The sequence below is a fragment of the Prosopis cineraria genome, unplaced genomic scaffold (genome assembly GCF_029017545.1).
Source record: "Prosopis cineraria cultivar Desert tree isolate PC_DT_omini unplaced genomic scaffold, ASM2901754v1 PC6, whole genome shotgun sequence".
Classification (NCBI taxonomy): Eukaryota; Viridiplantae; Streptophyta; class Magnoliopsida; order Fabales; family Fabaceae; genus Prosopis; species Prosopis cineraria.
Window position 1 is genome coordinate 20,086,200 of NW_026555337.1, and position 24,496 is coordinate 20,110,695.

Consider the following 24,496-nt stretch of genomic DNA (forward strand, 5'->3'; position numbering starts at 1 on the left):
ATTTTAACCAAAATACTTTGAATGGGTTGTAAAACATAATTTTGTAAATGTCCTCTTGAAGTGTTAGAAAAACTTGTTTTGATCTTATTAAAAGCTCTTGTTTTAAAACTTCAGAGACAACTTGCTAGTTTGGAGTATTAGAAATAGCTGGTTGTTTTACCTTGTTTCTCGTTTTGTAAATAGTTATGCGAACATTATTTAGAATGTGATAACTTGTATGTTATGGGCCTCAATGTGCCCTAGCTCACTCATTGATAAATCGATTTTGGATGTCAACATGATTTACTGAAAAAGGATGTTTGATATCTTCTTAAGTAAAATAGTATTTTCAGAAATTTGACGTATTGTTTAATTTAGGGAGTATGGATATTTTTACTATAGTGGTGTTATGTTATACTTTAATAATATATACTTCACTTTTTATTTCCATGATAGACCTTTAATCTTGAGTTTTAATGTTTTCTTTAGTCAACTAATATTGGGTTTTAAATTTTTGTAACATTATGGTATATTTTTGTTTTATTGGGTGTAAATCTTTTATGTCATGGTAGAGTACTAAGTTGTGGTTTTTTAAAAGTAAGGTTTTAATTACTACGTGTTATGCAATATAGAAATTTTAATTTTCCATTTTCTAAGTTCTTCTAGAATATTGAAATAAATTAAATTAGAATGTTAATGAGAAATGAAAGGTAATTAGTTCCCTGCTAACATAGACTTCGAATGTTAGGAAAATCATTTTTATATTTTTCAGGAATTAAATTGTCATATCTCGAAAATAAAGCATGACTGGCACGGAATATAGGAACAAAACCTTTATTACAAAAGCCTTAATTTAGAAAACTCTAATTTCTAAGCCATGAAGATGTCTAATAATAAATTGAACCATTTTTAATGCTAATAATAAGAACAAACAATTTAATATTTTTGTAAAAAATTTAACAGAATCTCCATGAAAATAGGACTTTTTAAAAATTCCATAATGACATTTCCCAATACAGAATAGCATCAACAGGAGCTCTGCTCCTTCTAGAAGATAAATCATGCGTAACACACATGATGTTCCTAACTATAGCTAGGTGGATTACCTGAAATAAGATTTACAAAATATCAATGCATAATTTAAATTTTACATCAATAACTTCTTCACTTCAAGTCAAAAGATAGCCCTTCAATGATCAGCTAGAGGTACATCGTCAATTATAATATCTGAGGCCAAAATAGTTTTTCAATAAATAACATCTCAATAATGATAAAATTTAAAAGAATAAACCAAATGAACTCAAGCAATTATGTAAATAATTGAAAAAAAATAGTTCAATACAATATACTCACTTAATCTTGGAATCAAAAATCATAAACCATTAAATTTACAATAATAGAGTAACCTTATTATTTGATCTTGAGAAATCAATAGATTAAATAAATAAAACAAGTAAAAATAGAAACATTTACTAAATAAAACCAATGAGGTACAAATTACACAAATCATTTAAAAGTTAATATTCTAATGACTTTACAAAACAGATAATAAATATGGATACATAGTCCACGAAGGTAAATAACTAAACCCAACTTACACTATGAAGACAAATGTAAACACACAGTCTACGAGGGTAAATAATCAAATGTGGCCTAAGCCACAAAAACAAATGTAGATATACAGTTTACAAGGATAATACTAACCAAACATGGTTAGAAGCCATGAAACATACACAGGTATAAGACTCACAAATATCAGATGTGAGAATAAATCTCATGAAATGAACCAGCTAGTCATTAACTATAGTGCACCAAGAACTAACAGAAATGCCGTTAGCAACTAATGTTTTGCATATAATCCTCCTTTAAATTCAACTTTCAAACATGCACGAAAATTTTCATAACTAACATTTTGTAATTTCATTAACAATTCCATGCATGATTTTATCAAATAAAATTCATTTGAACTTGTGTGAACACTTTACCGATTCAATATAATATAATTTCACATAAGAAATTGATCCATTAAAGTAAAATTACCCAAGAAAGAAAACATTCTTTGATAAACATGGTTTGCTAGCAATAAAAAAATAAAATGAAATTAATAAATTTTATCAAGAAAATTTTATTGATATTTAATTGGGATGCTATTCACTTATCTGCAATACTCTCACATGCTAAAGCTCACTCCCTTCCACACCTATCAAGTTGCTCTTCCTCCACACATCCTAAAAAGTTATATAATAAAATTTTAATAGACTATCTATAAGTTAGTTAAATTCCCTAATGCACCTCCATTTATATTAAAAATTTCTCTATAAAATTTTAGCCATAGTTACTTAGTCCATTGTGATATGGCTTTCTTTTATACCTTTTATCAAACACCTTAGGTGTATCATTTTCCAAACCATTCAAATAAGCTTTTTAATCTTCAATCTCTTGTCCAACAAACTTCTAAACATTCATAATTAAATTATCATACTTTCCAAAAACCTTTAATTCCAATTCCAATTTTCCTTGTGGATAATAATTATCTACCTTATAATTTAATTATTACCAATAAAACAACAAAATTTTTTTCCTTTCAAGCACTATGCCAAATAACTTACATGCTTCAATATTTAAATTATAACGCCAAGCTCCTTTCTCTTCAAATTTTTTTCCCACTAATTTCCATCACATAATACACATATATACATTAAAAATATCTGTATCATTTTAAGTTTCAATGTAGAGACTCAACAAACTAAATTCAAATTCTAATCCTTAATGCAAATATATAAATTGATTTCTCCATTCCAACTCTTCTATACAGATAATTTTTTTTCTGGGTTATTACACATACATAGATTCAACTAATATAATTCAGGCAAAAAAAAACTAATTTAATTATGATAATAATTGAATGCTTGACTCTTTCAACGAAGGACAGAGTTTTAAGACTAAAATGTAAAAAAAAAAAAAATACGAGACGATGACTTTTTTTTGGTGATGAGGAGATAATGACTTTTCTATCACATAAGTGATTCATTGATAGAAATTTCTCTATTTTCAATTACTCTTAATAAAGTAAAAAATCCCAATGTCAACTATATGAAATAATGACATTTCTATCACAAATTAATTATAAATGAAACTTGAAATAAGTAAATAATTGTTGGGATTCAATTTCTTTCATTTAACCAAGGCCGTGGTTTTGAACTCATGGATGGACAAAATATTTTATATATATTAGGAGAGCTATCTCTAATTAAATTAGACTAAAATGTACAAAACTTTCCTAAACTTTAAAGTAGTTACATAGAATCTCCTTGCTTTTAAAATTTTAAAATTAATTCTCAAAGACTTTTATTTTTTATCACAAACTCCCTTACTGATTTTTTTTAGTTATCTTATTAATAGAAGTTGCTGTGTTATATTTTAAAAAAAAAAAAAGACATGCAGTAGCTTTTGTAGTATCTTATGTAAACTAATAATAACTTTATTCATATTTTTTGTTCTTGCTAATGGTGCATATTCTTCTTATTTTAAAGGGTAATTTTTTATTTATATGATTCCTCTTTCTGTTGAAAAATAATTAAAATATTTTTCCATGTTAGGTGTTATATGTATCTCATTGATACGATATGACAAACTCACTCAAACCAAAATAAAAAATAGTGAATTCAGTGAATCTGAAATTCAGCTTATTTCATCCTATTTTTATTTGTTGTTTGTAATTTTTCACATGTCATTACATCCCTGATTATTTCTTGAAGATCAAGTTGTTCGAACATGTTATACTTAATTGTCAAACTTTATAGCTCACCAGGAACCGTACCTGGTACGCTTATGAATACTGCTTGGGTACATTGACAAATTTCTTTAGTGTTATTTATAAGTTACTTTTAATATGTTTTATGAGAATAAAAAAAAAAACCTAAAAAATGCATATTTTAATAACATATTTTTTCTTCAACATTCAATGAAAGGAAAAAAGGGTAATTTGTAATAAAAATTTAATGATGTGACTTATAAATAGAAATAAAAAAAAATCTTCTGTATCTGCCTTATAAATAAGTTAAGAGGGAATAAAATAAATTATTGACGCTAGACTCAGTCAAAAAATTGATGAGTAACGTGATCTTAAGATTTAAAATAATCCAGCAATGAATAGTTTGAACTCCTTGTGACAAAGTCGTATTTGCTGATAATAGCTAGTTGTCCTAACAGCAATATTACCTTCCTCACTTGGAAGAAGTCAAGGTCTCGTATTCAAATCTAGCACTGACTTATTTGTGTGCATGCCTGAGTGCATCTATGCATGTATTTTTCTTTCTATGAAGATGAATTAGGTTAGGGGTAAATGCTTTTTTTTTTAAAAAAAATCGTATTTGCTTTTATTATGCAAATCCTCTGTTGTGGGTCCTTTTTTAATTCGTGGCGCGTTGATGATGCCTATTCTTAATTTTCAATTCTATAGTCAGATTTTTCACAATTTTATATTCAGATTCTTAATTCGTGGCGTGTTGTATACTCTTGTTTTCTTTCTATTTTTTTTTCCAAAAAATTAAAAACATGCTTATAAAAATAACAACAACAACGATAATGATGAAGATGATGATATAAAATAATTGAACGATTTAAATCACCCACGACTTAAATTTCTGGCCAACAAAAATACACACGACTTTCTCTTGTAGTGATGATTAAATTAAAAATAAGTGAATGATTTATCATTAATTTAAAATTTAAATAATTTAACTGTGATATAATTAGGATATGCAGTCTCCCGACTCCTATATAATACAAGTTCATCTGGCTCCAAATCTCAGAACACAGGTCGTGTTGGTTCAATCTGTTGGAAGAAGATGATTAGTAAAATGAATAGGAAGCATGTTTGGAACCTTATTTTGATTCTTGTGTTTCTCTTGATCTCCTTTCAATTCTCTGCAACGGCTCGGTCACTCAATAAATTTTACAAATCTGCTACTTCATCGGCTGGTAAGGTTATATATATATATATATATATCTAAACTCGGTCATGTTTTTCATTATTAGGTTTTCTTTAATTAAATTCTAACCGTCATTAAATTCCGTTTTTTCTTATTTGATTATTAGGAAACGATTGGTTTGGCGATTGGCCCCCTCATGACTAACATTATCTCAAGTCGTTTCTTATGGTGATGGTGTGCTAAAGCTGCGCAAAGGAGAACCACCTTGGAATAAGATCATATTGTTTTGTAGTCTTGATTTCAATATTACTCAAGATATGCGTGTGTGCGTGATAGAGAGAGGAGGGGGGGTTCTGAAGAGTAAATCAATAGACATATGAATCTCTACTGTCGTGACTATATATATATGTGTGTGTGTGCGTGTGCGCTCTTTCTATGTATTGTTAGAGGCGTTTGGATCAACTGGCCAGTAACAAGGAGATTGATTCAGCTTAACTGAAAGTTTTGAGTTCAAGTTCTATGTATGCAACAATGATTAAGATCCTGGTGGGAGTCATGCCCCCAAAACGGTGCTCGTAAGTTGTCAATCAGATTAGTTTGAGTTAAAGACTTGCAATACCTGAGGTCACGCCAAAATGTTCAAAATTTAATGGCTCTCTATTATTCCTCCATTATTTCCTTTTATGGTCTTTACTTTGTTTTTTTTTTTAACTCTCTTCTCAACTATTCACTTACCTGAAAGAATGATAAAAAAATTTTTCTCTATTGCACCTCGATTGTTTCTAATAAGATGTATGCGCATGCAATATAAAAAAATATTAAATATGGACATTGCAAAATAATGTGAAAAGTCTAAAAAGAAGATAATGCACATAAAATGGAGAAATTTCAACTTTAACTAGAAATACTCCCATCCATTGAAGAAAAGAATTAGGCATCCAATCACTTATTTTTATACCTCAATAATTCTCTTCCAAATATTTAAAGCTCATACAAATATTTTGAAGATGGAAAAAAGATAATTAATTGGAGTGTTGTATTTATATTTTAATTTTTCTTTTCCATTCTTTATTTTTCTTTGTGATTTTTATTCATGATTGAGAATTTTAGAACAACATTTATTAAAATTTTATATGTATTTCTAAATAACTCAATTGGGAATGGAAATGTAACTCAAATGGGAAACTAGCCTCTATTCTTTTGTTTGACCTTTTATGGATTTATAATAGTTATATTCCTCTTATTTTATTTATAAGACAGAGAAAAAATTAATTTTAGTCATATTTATAGGGCATTTTACAATTTTTTTATGTCTATCTTTACCTTTATGTCCTTATCAAATGCTAGAAAAAAATTATTAAAAATAGTTCTTTTGTTCTTTATTAGGGGGTAGAGGTGAAAACTTATTAAATTTTAAAACAAAATTAATGAGATTTATGATTTTTCTTAATTATAGTAAAATATGTTGAATGTGACTTATAAATAGAATTAGAGAGAGTATTTGAATATTTTTCACCTATGTTTATCTCTCTTATTTGTTCTGATATGTTATGCTTGATCAACATGATATAATTATGGGTAAACTTCACAGAATAAGAGATGAATCGTGAGCCGAGGTAGACACAAGTAATTAAATTAGATGTAGATTTATGAATCTGGTGATTTAATTTAAATTGTAACTTCGTGATTTGATTAGCTAGGGCTTTGAGTTACACGAGATTGAATTCAATCTTAATTAAATAGGAATTAATTAGCCAGGAGGTAATTAAAATATATTTTTTAAGAATAATTGTCTCAATAATTGATCTAAAGTCAATTTAAAGGCTAAAATGTTGCAACTAGTGGCAGGGTGAATCCTAATTCCTAAAGTTTAGGTTATTGGAATGCTCTCTCCGAATATTTGATTTTTCTTATTTACTTTTATTCATTTAATTATCAATTAAAATATTTTTACTCTGTTTTTTTTTTTGAACCTATATGGCTTAAAGTGAAATTCTTTTTGTTCTATTCAGTGGCTTGGTATTATGAGAAACTTAGAAATATCAGCACCTCACGCTTCAACAAATATGAATCCCTAGAGTATAGAACTATTATTACTAATTGCAACTTCACAAGTATCTTGAGATACTATTAACATACTCCTTCCGTCCTTTTATATAAAGTGTTTTAATCAAATTTTGCATATCAATAAAGGTCTATTATTTAGTTAAACTCACATAAAAATATAATGATTTTTCAGTTTCACTCCTAATAATATCATAATTAATATTACGATGGTGGTAGAGAAAACATACAATTAATGATCTATTTTATTTTTTAAGATAAGGGTAAAATTATCTAATTACTCAAAAAATCATTGCCACCCCTTATATGTAAGGACAAAATAAACTTCTAGCAAATACCTTATATATAGGGGCAGGGAGAGTATATATTTAAAGCAACAATATATCTTAAGACTCGAATTGATACTATGTAAATTGATTTAACATCATCAATTAATTGAACCAAGCACATGCTTTAAAGTGAAATTTTGCTATCACAAAAAATGTTGCAAATTCGTATATTCAAACGATCTAATATCAAAACTCACCAATAAATAATACTCCTTTCATCTTAAATTATAAAATATTTTTAGACAAAGTTATATATGTCAATAAAACTCATTAAATACACTTTATAACTTTATTTTTTTCAAAACAAAATATGAACTTCAAAAAATATTCTACATTTAATACTCCATTTATAAAAGAATAATAAAGAGAGAGAATATAATGTAAATGGAATATTGAAAAAGAATGGTTAATGAAATTTTATTTTTGTCAAAGTGTTTTATATTTTGAGATGTCGAATCTCTGCTAAAAAATATCTTATAATTTGAAATGGTAGAAGTACATAACATAGAAGAACAAATGGAAATATAGAAAATAAATATTTCAAGGGAACGGAGATATAGATCGAGACCACCGAACTCCAATCAAATCTTTCATAGTCAATGAATGGAGATTGACCACCGATAATCCTTTCTTGTTTTCTTTTTCTTTTTTCACAAAGCCAAGGACGAAGACCAGAAATGGAATTGGATACTATCAGTTTGAGTTTATAAGTAAGGTAATACAATTTTGTAAGTTAAAAATATAAAAAACGGTAAACTCATAAAGTTAACTTAAGAGTTTGACATCAGTGGTGGCCATTATTCTTCACAAAGATTGAATCCCAAATTCCCAATGGCCCAACCATCATCATCAACATGAATTAATAGTTTATAATATGTTAAACTAAATTTATAAGTAATGGATAGCCTGGTCATTTTTCAGATTCTGTGCAAATTAATCATATACAAGAATCTATCTGTTACATTAATCAATGCCTAGGTGATATTGCGTATAAAATAAGTTCCAAACATAGACTTGTTCAATCTATGATTAAAAAAATAGTGTTAACGAAATTTTTATCATTGAATCAATCAATCAATCATCCTTCATATATGTGGATTCCTTTTTTAGTGACGTACTTGTTGATGCATACAAGTTACTCTGAATTTTCAATTCCATAGGCAGACTAAATTTCAACAATTCCAAGTCTTTGCTCCCGTGTCCTCGTTTTCCTTTTGCTTTTATTCAGGCTAGCCGATGAGATTTTATTTTTAAAAAAAATCATATTTGATAATAACAAAATTTAAAAGTTAAAATAGCAAATTAGCTCATAAACTATAGGTCTGAAAATGTTTAGAACTCTAAATTTATTTTTATGCAATATTCCTCTTTAACTATTAAAAATAGTACAATTTGGCCTTTATTGTTAACAAAAGTTAACATTGATCATTAGTTAACTAAAAAAATAAAAAAAAGTAAGATCAAACATTATAAAAAAGGACAAAAGAAATACAATAAAGGACCCAAAAATGAAATTACAGAAAACAGTCAAGAAAATTTTACTAGTCATTTTTTGTAATTTTTGAGATCTTTTTTTATGATTATTTTCCGATCAAATAAATGATCAAGGTTAACTTTTGGTAACAATATAGGCCATATTACATTATTTTTAAAAGTTGAAAGAAAATATTGCATAAGAAATAAGTTTAGAATCCTGGACCTTTTTGGACGTATAGTTTTACGAGCTAATTTTCTCTTTACCCAATTTAAAATTATGACTAAAGAAATTTCAACTATCTAAACAGGTTGTTTATGTCCTCCACATCTCTTGTGTGTATAAGAGGGTCAATCGGTGGCTTAACGTTTTACTTCTATACAAGTGTGTTGGAATAAGAAGATGGTCAGTGACATGAAGAAGCTTGTTTGGAACCTTTTCTTGATTATTGTGCTTCTTCTCTTCTGCTTTCAATTCCTCACAACGGCTAGGCTATTGGAGAAACCTAGGCCTTCACCTCGTAAGAATTATTATCTCATCTTTTTCATTGTTAGTTTTTGTTAATAATTATATTTGAAACGATGATTGTTCATTGATTGCCTCATGAACTCACAATATCTAAAAAGTATATTACATATAGTTCATTGACTTCACTTGCATGTTTTTCTCTTTCAAATCGTCCCTCGTAAATCTTTTCCATTTTGCTGATTTGATTATTGCAACATAGGTGTTCTTAAAGCATCTGTGTTTGGAGATTGGCCCCCCCATGACTGAGTAGGCGTATGTATAGCGATGGTATTCTAATAATCTACGCACAGGAGAACCACTTTGGAATAAGATCATATTACTTTGTAATTTCTTTCCAACAGACTTAAGAAATAATATAAATTTTCTGTTTTGTCAACTTTGTACAATCTAAACCAGAAGATCGATATCTCTACTGCTATGAATTTGCAATCACTCCCAATAAATTGGGTATTCGTTTTATTAGAGATAAAGAAGTTTTACATTTATATATTAGAAAATAAATTATGAATATATATAAAGTTTAGAATATGTCTAATCAAATTATAGCTTAAACTATTTTGGCACAGCTGGCTATTCTTAAGCTTACTTAACGTAAAGAATTTAACAAGGTATTAATGGCAGGTGATCTAGGGGACTTGAAAAAACACAACAAAAAGAAAAAAAAAAAGGGAAAAAAATGAAGAGGCAAAAAAAAAAAAAAAGAGAGAAGAGGGGGAAAAATGAAGATTATATGCACCTAAGGTTTTTGAGACTATAAAAAGTATGAGCCTTGATGAGAAGAAGAAAATAAAGAAACAAGTAGTGGAGAGAATGTTAGAGATAAAAAAATCCATACCAAGAAATTAAAAAAATAGGTTATGAATATATAAAGTTTGAAATGTGTCAAACTAAATGATTTAAGTTCTTTTGATAAACAACCTTAAAAGCTAAAACATACTTAAGATGAAGAATTTAACATTGAAGTGGATATTGTAGTTTTCATGAGTGTATAGATTTTGATCAATTTTCGTGGATGAAGTTGTCCTGGTTCGTTAGTTTTTGGCTGAATTGGTCTGTCAATTAATCAAGTTTTCTAAACAATAAATAATTTTCCTTATATCATTGTTATCTTATTCTGCACTAATTAATGCCCTTGGTCTAAACAATGGACTCAGATATTGTCAATCTAGAATCTATAATATAATTCACAGAACTTCTCTCAAAAAAATGAAAAGGGAGAATGATATTTAAGGTCCTCTCAAGAGAATTTATTGTAATAAAGGCCTTCAATTTTTTAATGGATATTGTCTTCATGAAAATATATATTTATTGATGTTAAAAGTTGAATATTAACTTATTAAATTTCTAAGGAAACCCTAGTAAAAAATACAAGCTAAGTTAAGGTTCAGCTTCTAACAATAATATAGACAATATTTGATGCCAATTGATAGATCCTTATTATGATAAATTCCCTTGCTACCTATGAAACAGAAGAAAGGAGCATATGCACAGCCGTTTTATCCATAAGTCATTTGTAGCATATTTTAACAAAACAAAAAATTTTAAATTTAATTTACTTTGTCTAGCACTTCAACAAGTTTATAACTTTACATTTATTAAACATATATACACTTTAAATATAAAATAATTTAGTATTTTCTCCAATCTTTATTATAAGACAGATCTAACCTCCTTATTGAAATGAGAAGATGTAGTTAAGTCATTAGTTTTGTCTGTAAAATAAAATATACTTCCAAAATTTACCCATATTTAAAAAGAAATATTTTTAAATTTACATTACATTCTCTCTCATAGTTAATAAGTTTAAATAAGTAAAATATTAGAAAAATTTAAATAATACACCATCATGTGTCTTATAAAAAAGGACTGAAGTAATATTTAATAACTTTTTCAACATTTAATGAGAGAAAAAGGGTAAATACAAATACAATAATTATTGATATACTTTATAAATAAAATTAAAATAAATATTTTTTCTCTACTTTATAGGACTAGGCAATGCCAAAAAAAAAAAAAGTTATACTCTAATGGTTACTAAGCAGCGGTTTCATGAAACCGCTCCAAAAGATGAAAATTATAGTGATTTTGAACCAAACTGCTATAATCTTGTCACAGCCTTTTGGATTCGTGGATTTTTGTGTTGTTAAAGGAATTTCATTTTTTTTCAATTTTGATTGTGTATGCAAGGTAAGAATAATAGTTAACCCAATGCTCCAATGCAACACTTAATGGCTATACTTACAGTTGATGTTAGGGGCAAAAATGATCCAATTTTAAATGTTTAATGGTAAGAATGTATTAAAATTGAGTTTAAAACATTGAATGTTCTTGAGGATATAATAATAATAATAATAATTTAAGAGAAAAATGAATTTGCCTCTCCTTCCTGTTATCTACCGGAATAATAAGTAACATGAAACTCATACACATATGAGCACATAAAGTAATCCAAATTTAATATTAATTTTTTTATAATTTTTATAATTTTCATTTTAATAAATATAATATTAAAAGTGTTTAAAAATTAATTTAAAATGAATGGGAGAATATTTTAAAAATAAAATGAGTCACTCAGATCAGCCAAAAGATTATGAGCACTTACTGATGAGCATGGGGACGGCGTCCTCTCTTCGGCTTGTTGGGGGAAAGTGAGTCTGGCGCGTGTACATGAGTTCGAGAGATTTTGATGACAATTAGTTTCATTGTTTATCATATATGAACATTGAAAGTTTATTATCTTTAAATTATTTAAATTTAATTTTATGTTTCAGTTTATAACTTTTTATTTTTATTTTTTCAAAAAAATTATTCTAATAGATATATAATTTAAAGTAAAAATAATTTTTTAACTATCTGATTCTTAAAAATATAACCTTAAAAAAAAATTAGTTACAAGTTATAAATATGATTGATACAAATTAAATTTGAATGGTCTTAGAAAATGTTTTCCTGCTTATCTCTTGGACGAGCATATAGTGCTCATCTAAGAGATGAAATTTGAACCATTTAAATTTTAATTTAAACAATTCAAATTTTAAATATTATTTTATATTAATTTATTAAAATAAAAAATTATAAGAATTATAAAATAATTTTAATATTTTTTTATCTAAATTTAATTTAAAAGATTCAATTTAATATTAAATTTTTTATAATTAATGTATATTGATTATTTATATAAATTTTATATAGTTTAGTAATTCAGATATAATATTTGAACTGTATAAAATATATTTAAAAAATTTAAAATATTTAATTATAAAAATTTTAATATTAAATTAGATCTCTTAACTTAAATTAAAAATAAAAATATTATTAAAACTATTTTATAATTTTTTATTTTAATAGATTAATATAAAATGATATTTTCAATTTGAACCGTCGAAATTAAAATCTGAAGAATCCATTGCTCATCCAAGAGCAGGAAAACCGGAAAGGCGATAGACTTTCGTTCTGGTTGCGATGGTATTTGGAGATGGCATTAAAGAGGATCTTAATATCTGAAGGCTGAAGCTATGTTAATTGTGGAATTGGGGGGATTGATGAGGGCGAAACCTGGACTGATGAGAATAGAATCGAAGTGGCTGACTCTGAGATCTACTATGGCCAAATGACGTTGGAAGGATTCAGAATCTTAACAAGAACGGTGATGCTGAAAGTGGAAATGATGAAGGTGAGATCGGGACCGACGAGAACATAATCGAAAATGTCGAAATCTTAGATCTACTATGGACAAAGGAGGTCGGATGACGGAGCTATCTATGTTTTAAAGGAAAATCTAGTAATTCCTCAAACAAGACTGAGTTTATTTAACATCAGCAAGTTGAACGATGCCTTCATGAGAAATGGAGGTTTGGGGATTGAATTTTCAGAAAGGACGGGGTCTCAGGTTGAAGGAATTCCTAAAATACACCTTGTAAGATCTATGGGTGATGGATTGGAAAATCTCATATTAAAGCCAATTTTGCAATGGAATCCTATACTCCAGCGTCGTGAGGTATCAGTCCTCAATGATGGTGGGCTGAGAGGAAGCGGGTAGAAAGAGTGGAACGACGTAAAGAGCTTCTGGATCTTAAGAGGAATCAAAAATCTTATGTTGAGAATTTTATTTAATCAAACTCTCATTTCAGTACTAATGTTGTTATTGGTTTTCGCCAAGCTAAGGCGGACGTCTGCGGACATTGGCAGGATAATGGGAGTTTGTTCTGAGCTCGTTATGGAAAAGAAAGTGTATGGAGATCCTAGTTGCTCATATCAAGTGTTCCCTTCGATATGATTAGCCATTTGGAAACTGAAGGTAAATCGCTTTATTGGTTTTAAAGAGTGGCTTCCGAAGATGAGATGTTATCTTTATGTTTGTCCTTGCTGCATTATGATTGGTGAATTTGGGGGCTACGAATTGATCTGGGATTTCAAGCCTTTGGTTTATAGGCAAAAAAGAAGGGCGGCTAACATTTGATATATATGTGTGTGTAAGATGCTCTGTTTTAAGTTGTCTAAGTCTGGATTTGGATGTATCTATACCTTGCTGCCATGGCAATGAGTGGATTTGTATCATCTTGAAGGCTAACTTCAGCACTAAGCTTCATTGCTTCTCATTCTGCCGGGTTTTGGCTTTGAATAAGAGTATAATTAACAAGAAGGATATTTGGAGACCTACAATTGTTAGATTGATTTGTTTCTTTATGAAGGGTGTCTTGCTTTAGGTTCTAAGCTAGGTGAACGTTGAAGTCATCATCTACATATGGTTGTTCTTTGGTTTGAAAAGGCAGCAATGTTCAAATGCTTTATACCCAACTAAATTATGAAGGAGTGCCTTCTGCACCTCAACCAAACGGACGTAAACTTAGGAATTACCAAAGTTTAATGAATATACGTTGATCAAGAAAATGGAATTCTTAACGCTTGGGACAGGCACAGGCACGTGTCCTAATGAGATATTATATGTGCTTCAGATGCTTATTTTGTTTCTATAAAAAAAAAAAAAAAAAAAAAAGCTGACATACGCCAATCAACGATCATGGCTCCTATGCACGCTCCATTTCCATCAACTGGGCAACATTTCGCATGGTTGGCCGAGATCGAGGGTTTGCCTGTAAGCATGAAAGAGCTAGATGCCAAGTCAAAGCCAATTTCTTCAAGTTTTGCTGATTTGTTGATGATAAACGAGGGTCCAGAATCTCTTTCAAGTTGATCTGGTTCATCCCGCTTGTTTGGGTATTGGATATTAATTCTCCAGGATGCTCTCCCATAAGCACCTCAATAGCCAAAACACCAAAGCTATAGACATCAATTTTCTCTGTCACTGCCATTGTGTACGCAAGCTCTGCATAAGGCAAAATTAAGTGGAGATTTGCTTATCATATAAGAACTTGAAAGTTTTGAACAGAGTTAAACGAGGTTTCATGTGGAACTCACCAGGAGCAGCATAGCCATATGTCCCAGCAAATGTTGTCCGAATCGATGAATCAGGCTTTAAGAATCTTGCTGTGCCGAAATCTGAGACATGGGCTTCCAGATTTGAAGACAGTAAAATATTTTTGCTAGATATATCTCTATGAACAATTGGTGGATTGCAATCATGGTGCATGTAAGATAAAGCTTGTGCTACACTCTTTATAATATTAAACCTCATTGACCAATCCAACTCTAATGCTTCTTTATCATTTCTAAGCATATCAGCTAAGCTCGCTCTTTCCATGTACTCATAGATCAAAAATGTGTGCAACTTCTGCGAGCAAAATCCATACAACTTCACAATGTTTCGGTGAGTGTTTCTGTCAAGGCTTTGATCTCACTCTTAAAAGCTTTTATACTATCAATATCAAGGTTCTCAGCTTGACATGTCAACTTTTTTACAGCAAATACTCTATCCCCTGGTAATATCAGCTGGTAAACTTTTCCAAAGCTCCCTCCCCGATGCAGTATTTTTCAGCAAAGTTCCCAGTTGCTTCAATTATGTCTTCGTACATAATTTTGCCATCAAAGTGCCATAATAGATTTTCTTTACTGGCTCTGGTGTTATGTTCTACAGCTTTTGAGTTTCTCTTATAGCGAATTAAAAAACCCCAACCACTCCCAACAAAATCAATGCCACAGCCAAAGAAGAAGTGACAGCTGTCACAATTTTCTTTTTGTTTGCTCCACCATGTGTCTTTACAGTTAACATGTTGCAAGGTTTTAAGCCTGGGACCCTCCCACATAAATTTTTGTTGTTACTTAGATCCACTGGATTTGAAGAATTAAAAATTCCACTATCTGGTACAACACCTTCCAAATTGTTATGGGAGAGATTGATGCTTGACAAGCTTAACATTCTTGCTAAAAAATTATGGATAGGACCTGACAAATTATTGTGAGACATATTCAAGCTTACCAACTTGTTGAGTTTACTAAGATCAACAGGGATTTCTCCAGAAAGTGAATTGTAACTCAAGTCCAAAAAATCTTGTAAGGCCACAAGATTTCCTAATTGGTATGGGATTTTGCCAGTAAGGTCATTGTTGCTAAAATTTAAATTCAGCAACTTATAGCAATCACCTATTTGATAAGGGATAGGTCCCCTTAATCTATTCATTGACAGATCTAGAGACTCCAAACTAGAAAGCTTCCAAATGCCTTCTGGTATCATACCTGAAAGATTGTTGCTAGCCAGATGTAGATGGTACAAGCTTGAAGAATTTCCAATTTGAGGAGGAATCTCTCCAGATATTTGGTTTGAAGACAAGTGAAGCTTTTGTAATTGTTTCAACTGAAAAACCTCACTCGGTAAAATTCCCCCTATTGAATTTCCAGACATCATAAGAGCTTGCAAGCTCTTGCAGGCACCCCATTTTGCAGAAAACTTACCTTGCAGCCTATTGTAGCCGAGGTCAATGTAGGTAAGATTGGGATAAACTCCCAAATCCTCATCTACATATCCTGTCAATTGGTTATGTTCAAGACGGACTCTAACCAAAGATGTACAGTTGCTGAGGCTCGTGGGAATTGGACCAGTGAATCTATTGTAAGCTGCAGTGAACTCAAGTAACTCACCACCTTTGCATACTTGTGGTGGTAACTGGCCAGTGAAATTGTTATTAGATAGATTAAGCATAGTAAAAGAACGATTTTGAAATTCTTGTGGTAAATGACCAGACAAATTGTTCATTAACAAGCGAATCTCAGTTAGATTGGGTAGTCTACCAAGAATAGGAGGAATTGTGCCTGAGAAACTGTTTGCAGCCAAAGAGAGAATGTTTAGATGTGTACAATTCCCTAGAGAAAGAGGTATAGGTCCGTAAAAGCCATTTTGATATAGAGCTAGAATAGTCAACTGTTTCAAATTCCCTATTTCATTTGGAACCTTGCCACCAAGGCGCAAGCCTTGAAGCACAAGATATTTTATTCCAATCAAGCCAGTTTTGGGTTGATCACTGCCATCAGGGAATAGACGAGGGTCTAAAATACCCGTAATATCATTTTGTGAAAGATCAAGCTCATAGAGTTGAGTGAGATTAGCAAGAGAAAGAGGAATAGTGCCATTGAGATAATTACGATTAAGATCAAGGAATTGGAGTTTTGATAGCAACCCAATGGTTTCTGGTATGGGGCCAGTGAGCTGATTAAATTTGAGATTAAGAAGAAGAAGATTTGGAAACGTAGAGAAATTCAAGTTTTGATGGGTACCTTTGAGACCAGTGTTATTCAAGTCCAGTTCAATCACACTTCCAGAAGGATCACACTTGATTCCTCGCCAAGAACAAGGGTTTTGAGCTGCACTGGAATTGGTGAGAGGTTGTGAGACCAATGAATCCAGAATTGGTTGGTATGGAAGACTTTGTTTCCAGTTAAGCAGAGCTTCAGTTTCTGTAAGTCCTGAAGTGAGAAGGCATAGTGACCAAAAGACCAAGCAATGAAGATGAATGGCGCGGAAGAGAGAAATTTTTAGATAAGCCATTTTTCAGAGTATGCTCGTTTGTTCAGAGCAAAGTTCTTTTTTTATAACCCATTAAGCATCTCTTCGTTATAGATTCTTTTTCTTAATGAATTATAGAGTCATTTTCACAGCATATTAAATTCACAAGGTCAAGTTTTGTGATCTCATGCTCTGACCAGGATTATGGACTGCGATTTCTGTATAAAAAAAAAGCATACACACACACACATTAAAAATCATAATTCATGTACCCAGTGTAAAACACACCAGCAGAAAAACGGCTATTTAAACTGGCCTTTCTAAACTTGCTCTTGTGCCAATGGTTTAGAAGATAGAGGAGGTGGTAATTTTATAGATAAATAGTGTGTCAAGGAGACTTTCTGAACCAATTCATATTACAACCAGTCTAAAATCTATATTCTAGACTGGTTCAGAGAACAACCGATTCGGATGATGTTTTTTTTTTTTGTTTCTCCAGTTTTAATTTTTTATACTTTCTAAACCTCACATTATACTAATTAGTATAGAAAGTTTTTTTATCCAGAAAATATGTTTTTGTTCACTTTCTAAACCAGTTTAGAAAGTCATTTTTTTTTTGAAGAAATTTAGAAAGTGATTTAAAATTAAAGAAATTATTTTAATTACTTTTTAAATCGGTTGTCAGTACAGCCAGTTTAGATAATCTTTCTGAAAATAAACAAAACTCTTTCTAGCTCAAATCAATTTGTTTTCTTGAATGGTCTTTATAGGTCAAGTCATTGCGCGTTGGCCCAGCTTGAAAAAGCCCTGCTCTTGCTCCCAGCTCATTGCATCCCCCAAATACAATGTTTTATAGATTATTCTTCTCCTTATTTGAATTCACAGCGTGCTTCATCGTGTTCCAGTGTTCTTCCTCCATTCTTCCTTGAATCCGGTGTTCTAGCCATCGTGTTCTTCGATTTTGTAGCTTCATCCTCTTCCTGAAACCCAGAAACACCCACAAACCCATAATCTTCATCAAGAGCTTCAAGTGACGTTTGGTTACTATAAAGGAATAAACTAAAAAAATTAAGACAAAAATAAATTAAATCATCCTTTCTCCCATGATAAGTATGATAAAACTCATTCATATATAATACAAATGTGGGAATCTTTACACTCTTAAAAAAAATCTCATGAATCATAACTCTCAACCCCATAAATTAAAATACTCCTTCTCCTCATGCATGAATGTGCTCACGGCTCACCTATTTCTTTTGATTATCTTATTTTTATCTTTTTTTTTTTAATCCATTTCATTTCATTTTTTTTCTAGTAAACAAACATGACCTTAGTCTTTCAAAGCTTCAATCTCCCATGTGTAGAGGGCTCGAGAGCTCAATTTCTTCTTTTGTCCAAGTACATTTTGAATTTTTCTTGGATGGTTTTTTTTTTTGTCAAATTGAAATTGAAATTTCTTCAGCCTTTAGTTTGCAATGGTGGATGGAGTATTTTATGGATTTTCATGGGCAATTAGTTTAGAAGATTTTAATTGTTAGTTTGGTTATTTTTGAATTGATTTGTTAGTTAGTTTAGTTTATTTCAATAGTTAAGGTTAGAGTTGAATTGTTAGAACTTAGTACTTACTTGCATTTGTAGATAGTTTAAGTTTAGATTGGATATGTGATTTGAATTAGATTTTGAATTATTGAAATGTTTACGTTATTGTTATTGTTTAATTAGATTTTGAATTGAAAATACCGGACTGAGCTAACTATATATTTGTTTTTAATTGTAGGAGATAGACTGTAAATGCCTTGCAAACATGTTTAAGTAGGGCTAGATTTCATTGTTTTTAAAGTCGGATCAGATTGGCTAGTTAGACCGATGAATTGGCCATTCATCTGGTCCAATTTTTTATTTCAAGCTGGCCTCAATTGACCCAAGTTAACCAGAGATTAACCCGGATCAATGCGTTAGGCGGGTTGAAATTTTTGTAAAATTCTGACCCTAAAGTGACATCATTTTAGGGTAAAAAATAAAAATAAAAAAGGCAAAAGTGCTAATGAATAATGAACCTTTTCTCCATCTTCGACTCTTGGACTTGGACCTCTCCTCTCTATGACTCCATCTTTGTTCTCTTCTCTATCGTGTCATCGGCTATCTTCTCCATCTTGCTGTCTATGACCGTCCCTGAGCAGTGAGCTTCAACCAGCTACTTCGTCGGTCGCATCGTCTCAAAGCTTCAAGCTTTTTAGATCTTGACTCTTAATTGTAGAGCTTAAACTCCTTTGTTGTCCATCTGTGCGCTCATGCCCTCTACCTTCATCTTTCTTTACTTATTATTGCACCTTTGCTTCTAGTCAGTCTTATTGAACTCATCTCTACTTCGCTTTTTCTCCTTCTTAGTTCCTCCTTCCTCATGGCTTTTGAGTTCATATTTTTCTCACTTGCTTGAAGAAGAAAATGTAAAAATAGGAGAGATAAAACTAAAATCAAAAGTGGAAGAGGGAGAAAAGAGCTTTTAGTGTTGGACTCTTTTGAAAATGAAAGAATAAGAGTAATGTGACTTAAGCAAACAGCTCTATGTTTGCTCAAGTCGCATTGCTCTTATTCTTTAAAAATATTTAGTAATTGAGGTGGGAATTAGGGCAAGCTCAACCCTTCAGAGCTGATGTTTCAAAGTCTAGTTATCCAAAATTCAACTTAATTCTGAAGCTTTGTCATTATTTAAAGGGCTTAGGGCTTGGCCCTTAAGCTCTTTTTTTCAAAAAAATTCAACATTTTAATTTAAATATAGTATTTTAAAATTTAATATAAAACAAAGCAAAGTCTCACATAAAATTTAACATAAAATTCAACAAAGATTTTAAATTTTAAATTTAAGATAAAGATTAAAATTTTTATTAATGTAAATATAAATTTTTATCATCATCATCTAAAAATAAAATATTAAATACCTCAAATCTAGGTCCACTTATTGAAGATGTAGGTGAAAATTCAATGTCAATTATTTCAACAACTTCTTATTTATCACCAACAATAAATATTAATCAAATTGTGTCATTATTAATCAAATATATGTATGTACGTGTGCGTGTGTGTGTATAAAATAACTAGACTTATTAGGGTTTGAAGAGCCACCCAAATCTAGACTCTTTTTCATAGAGCTTATCAGAGTCAGGCACTTAAGCTCTGTTACTTTAAAAAGAATTTAATTTTTAAAGCCCAAACTCTTATTTAAATAGGGCATCCATGCTCGGCTCTTATTTCCGGCTCTAATAGAGCTAAGGGCAAAAAGAAGTTGCTTTTACTTTCTAATTTATAGTCTCTTTGTGATATATATATATATATATATATATTCTATTTAAGTTGTATTTTTTTTTTTGCAAAAATTTCATGCCAGTCTAATTCTAGTTCAACTTTTAACCCTTAATCCTTAATCTTAGCCATTTTAATAATCAGTCTGATTTTTAATACCTTGATAGATTTAGAAACTAATACATCGGGTGAAATTAAAGTAAAACATTGAATGGGGGCCAAAATCTATTTTAAAAATTTTTACAAGCAAAACCTGTAATTTAGAAGCCAAAATCTGTAATTTTTACTAACACCCCCTCCTCGCCCGCTCTAGAATCTGTCTGTTAAGGAAACAGTTAAATGATTTTTTTAAATAAACTATTTTTCTACTGTTTTTTTAATCGTTGAAGCAGATAAATCATAGTTGGCTCAAAATTTACTCGGTCAAATATGGCTTAGCTAATTAGATGTTCCTCAAATTTCATGTCCCCAGTTCATTAAAAATTAGCAATTATTAACGTGGAACGAACCTAAGAAATTATTTTTTCGGAAGCATTTAAAAAATAGTTTGACAATCACTTAATAATTAATTAAAAAATGCGTGATGTGGATAATATTTAGTACAGTTTAATATGAAAAAAAAAATTATATGCTTAACTTATATTATTTATTTTTAGATGTAAGTTATGATTTTTTTTAAATTATCTTAATTATTTATTCTCTTTCTCTCTCTGTGGATTAGGGCGGGGTGGGGGAACCCTATTGGCATGGAACACAAAAATAGGGTTCAAGTAATCTTTTCAAATTTCTTAGAATAAATTGTAAACCAAATATTAATTTATTTACGAAATGAATAGAAAGTACTCCTTCCATTTTTAAATATAAAAAAATTTTAATCAATTCACAGAGTATAAAAAATTTGATTAATCTTAATAGTTAGGTTTAAAATTAAAAAGTTTGGCTAATAAAAAATACTCTTGATTATTTTTTAATTTAATAATATTATCATTTATAGAAGTCAAATTAAGAAAAGATATCACAAATGCACGCCTCTTAAAAATTTGTTGTTTTGTTTATTAAGAAAATAAAGAAACAATATGAAAATGTTAGTTATATTAAAAAACGGAGGGAGTATATGTCGGTGTTATATCAATTATTAATATAGATTACTGTAGCTAATCTTGGGATTTCGTGTTTTTCAATATGAATTATACATAACTAAAATATTTCAAATACATGCCACATTAGCAGGATGCTCCTAGTTTATATATATATATATATATATATTGTGTGTGTATTATTTATTAATATAGATTTCTTGTCCAAAGGATGCATTGACCAACAACTTTTTTTTGGGAGAATTACACATAGGTCCTATTCAAAAAAAATAATTACTATAAAATTTATTAACAACTGAATTAAGATTGTCAATGGCTTTATTTTAGTTGTTAATGAATTTTGCAATAATTAATTTACTCGTACGAGATTTCAAGGTAATCCAACCTTTTTTTTTAAATAGTATTCTCAACTTTCAATTTTATTTTATGTAATCTAAAATATAAGTAATACTTTTGGCCCAACAGCATGGGATAATCTCTTTCTTAATTCTATTCGCTATTGTCACTGGTTCTGAAAAACTTGGGAATATTATTTTATTTAACACAATTATATATCTCATAATTATTTAAATTAGAGACCTTAAGATAAACTGATTTAACTCCATTTACTAGTTAAACCAAATACGTACTTCTCAATAAAGACAAAGGAGTATAGATTTATCTCTCTCAAGTATTGAAGGCAAAATGCAGACATGTTTTAACAAAACTCTGTTTTTTTACCTGAAAACTCTTTTAACTAAACTTACTTCATATATAAGGGCGGAAAATTAATTAACCCCAACCATATGCTTAAGTGATAAGAATTAAAAAATTTTCTTTTGAAGAAAATGAGCCTATTTTTATCATTCTGATTGAACAAGTTGATGTTTATCTTTTACCGTGACTCTAATAAGTTTGTTTAGGTTTAGATAGCGACTTGCAAAAATTTACGAAATTTCTCGATTAAATAATTCATTTAAAAAAGAAATAAATTAATAATTGTTTGAATTCAAATTCTTTCAGATGAAGAATTCTTTAGGCCTCTTGGAAGTTATAATAATAAGAGAAATTGTATTTCAGTGCAGAGTAAGGTTGTTAAACTCAGAAGTTTAAGTAAAATCGTAACAGAAATGTAAACTCGAATTACAAATTTGGATCGTAAATTTGTAAGAGTTTACTTTTATTAACAAATAGCTATTAAAATATGATTATAATTTAACTTAAATATATTAAAAATAGAAATCATTGAAATTAAACACATTTACATTAATAAATTATCATATAAAAACACATAAATTTTAAAATAGGAGAACTTATTTTTGGTATTTTTTTTAATATTATTTTTTTCATTTCAAGTTTTTTTGTTGAATCAGGTCTTATAACTTTTATGAATTAAATTTTTTATAGTATATACTTAACTCGCTCAACTAAAAAAAAAAAAGTTGACGAGCTTAACAAGTTTGACTAGCTTGCATGTAGTTTGAGTTTATAAATTAGTTGACATAATTTTATAAGGTAAAAACATAAAAATGGTAAATTCATGAGTTTAATCAGGTTTGTATTTAGTCCAAGTTTATGGGTGACTTGACACGATTTTGTAAGCTAAAAATATAAAAACGTTGAACTCATAGAGCCAACTTGAGAGTTTGACAATCATGATGCAGAAAATTATGAGCGAGTGTCTCGATTAATTAATTAGATTATGATATCTTTTCATTTTACCAAATTCATTAAAAAAAAGAAGCCATGATGTGTGATCTATCAATTTGTATTTAATTACGTAAAAGAGCCTTGCTGTATACTCTCTTTGATCCTTAATATAAGACAAAGTTAATAAATTTTATATTTATTAAAAAATAGTAGTTATATATAACCTTAAAATTAACTTTTCGATTTTTCTTCTTCTCTGCAATTAATAATTATAATAAATTACTGTTTAGGAATCCAAACCATAATAATTAACGGGGAAAATCAACCTTTGATCCTTATAGTTTTACCTGATTATCAATTTGGTCTTTGTAGTTCCTTTTTTTTTTTTAATCACTCCTTCCGGTTACATTTGTTTGCAACGGAGCTCCTCATAATTTAAATAGGCTCCAACGTAGCATATCAACGTTATAATGAAGATGATGTGTCTAACGAAATCCGACTCAGCATCACATTTGGATAAAATTTTTCAAAGTTAGATATTTTTTTTTTTAAAAAAAGAAAGACCTGAACACAAAGAACATGGAAAACACAGACTCCATCTATTCTCCATTGTGATTTCCCTACTTTTTTTTGGGGGGGGGGGAATATAAGGCCATGGTAAAATCCATATAGAAAGACAACTTAGGTCATGTCAACATACAAAAGGTTGCTATAACCAAGCAATGGGTATTAAAAAAAATGAATATCCATATTATCGGTAAAGCTTTGGTGAGCCAACCAATCGGTGCAATTATTTACCTCTCTAAAGACGTGCTCAAAAGTGACCAACTAGTTTTTCATAACAAGTTCTTTGATCTTATCAGTAGTTTCAATGAGTGGATGATTAACAAGAAAATCATTACAAATGAGCGTGAGAGTTTCAATAGAGTCAGAGTGGATATTAATTTTGTTGAACTTTCCATTCCACTAGATGTTAAGACTTTCAAGAAAACCCATGAGTCAGCGATTGTGCTAGGATAATATCCAAGGTATTTAAAAAAGCCCCTAATTTAATTCTCTTGGCCAGATGAGTCAGCAAAGCAAATTGGTTGTAGATAGTGTTTCAGTCCCTATCTTTCAGCGATGCTCCATTCTCAAATACGATTTCTCTTTCCTTACCCTTTGATTTATTTCTCTTTTCACTACTAAAAAAGACCTATATACAACGGTTATTGAAATAATTGTTATATAGACAAGACAAATTTGATTCCAAGGACTATATAACG

General features: G+C 29.7%; 1 protein-coding gene and 1 long non-coding RNA gene across 2 annotated transcripts; one reads left to right on the forward strand and one right to left on the reverse strand.

Annotated features, from left to right (window-relative positions):
* The first annotated feature begins 4,781 nt into the window (after window positions 1-4,781).
* On the forward strand, window positions 4,782-5,563 carry LOC129312751 (uncharacterized). The gene is made up of 2 exons (XR_008593689.1): window positions 4,782-4,962; window positions 5,080-5,563. It is a non-coding gene; the product is annotated as an uncharacterized LOC129312751 (long non-coding RNA).
* Window positions 5,564-14,189: 8,626 nt separating this feature from the next.
* LOC129313978 (MDIS1-interacting receptor like kinase 2-like) lies at window positions 14,190-17,247 on the reverse strand. Its single transcript, XM_054957362.1, has 2 exons — window positions 14,727-17,247; window positions 14,190-14,634 (listed from the first exon to the last, which is right to left on the reverse strand). Exon 1 carries the CDS (start codon window positions 17,245-17,247, stop codon window positions 15,367-15,369), a length of 1,881 nt encoding a protein of 626 aa, XP_054813337.1. The 3' UTR covers window positions 14,190-14,634; window positions 14,727-15,366.
* Window positions 17,248-24,496: the final 7,249 nt, after the last annotated feature.

Bases quoted from the DNA above. Each gene is read 5' to 3' on its own strand.
- LOC129313978 (XM_054957362.1), bottom strand. From the start codon at position 17,247: ATGGCTTATCTAAAAATTTCTCTCTTCCGCGCCATTCATCTTCATTGC.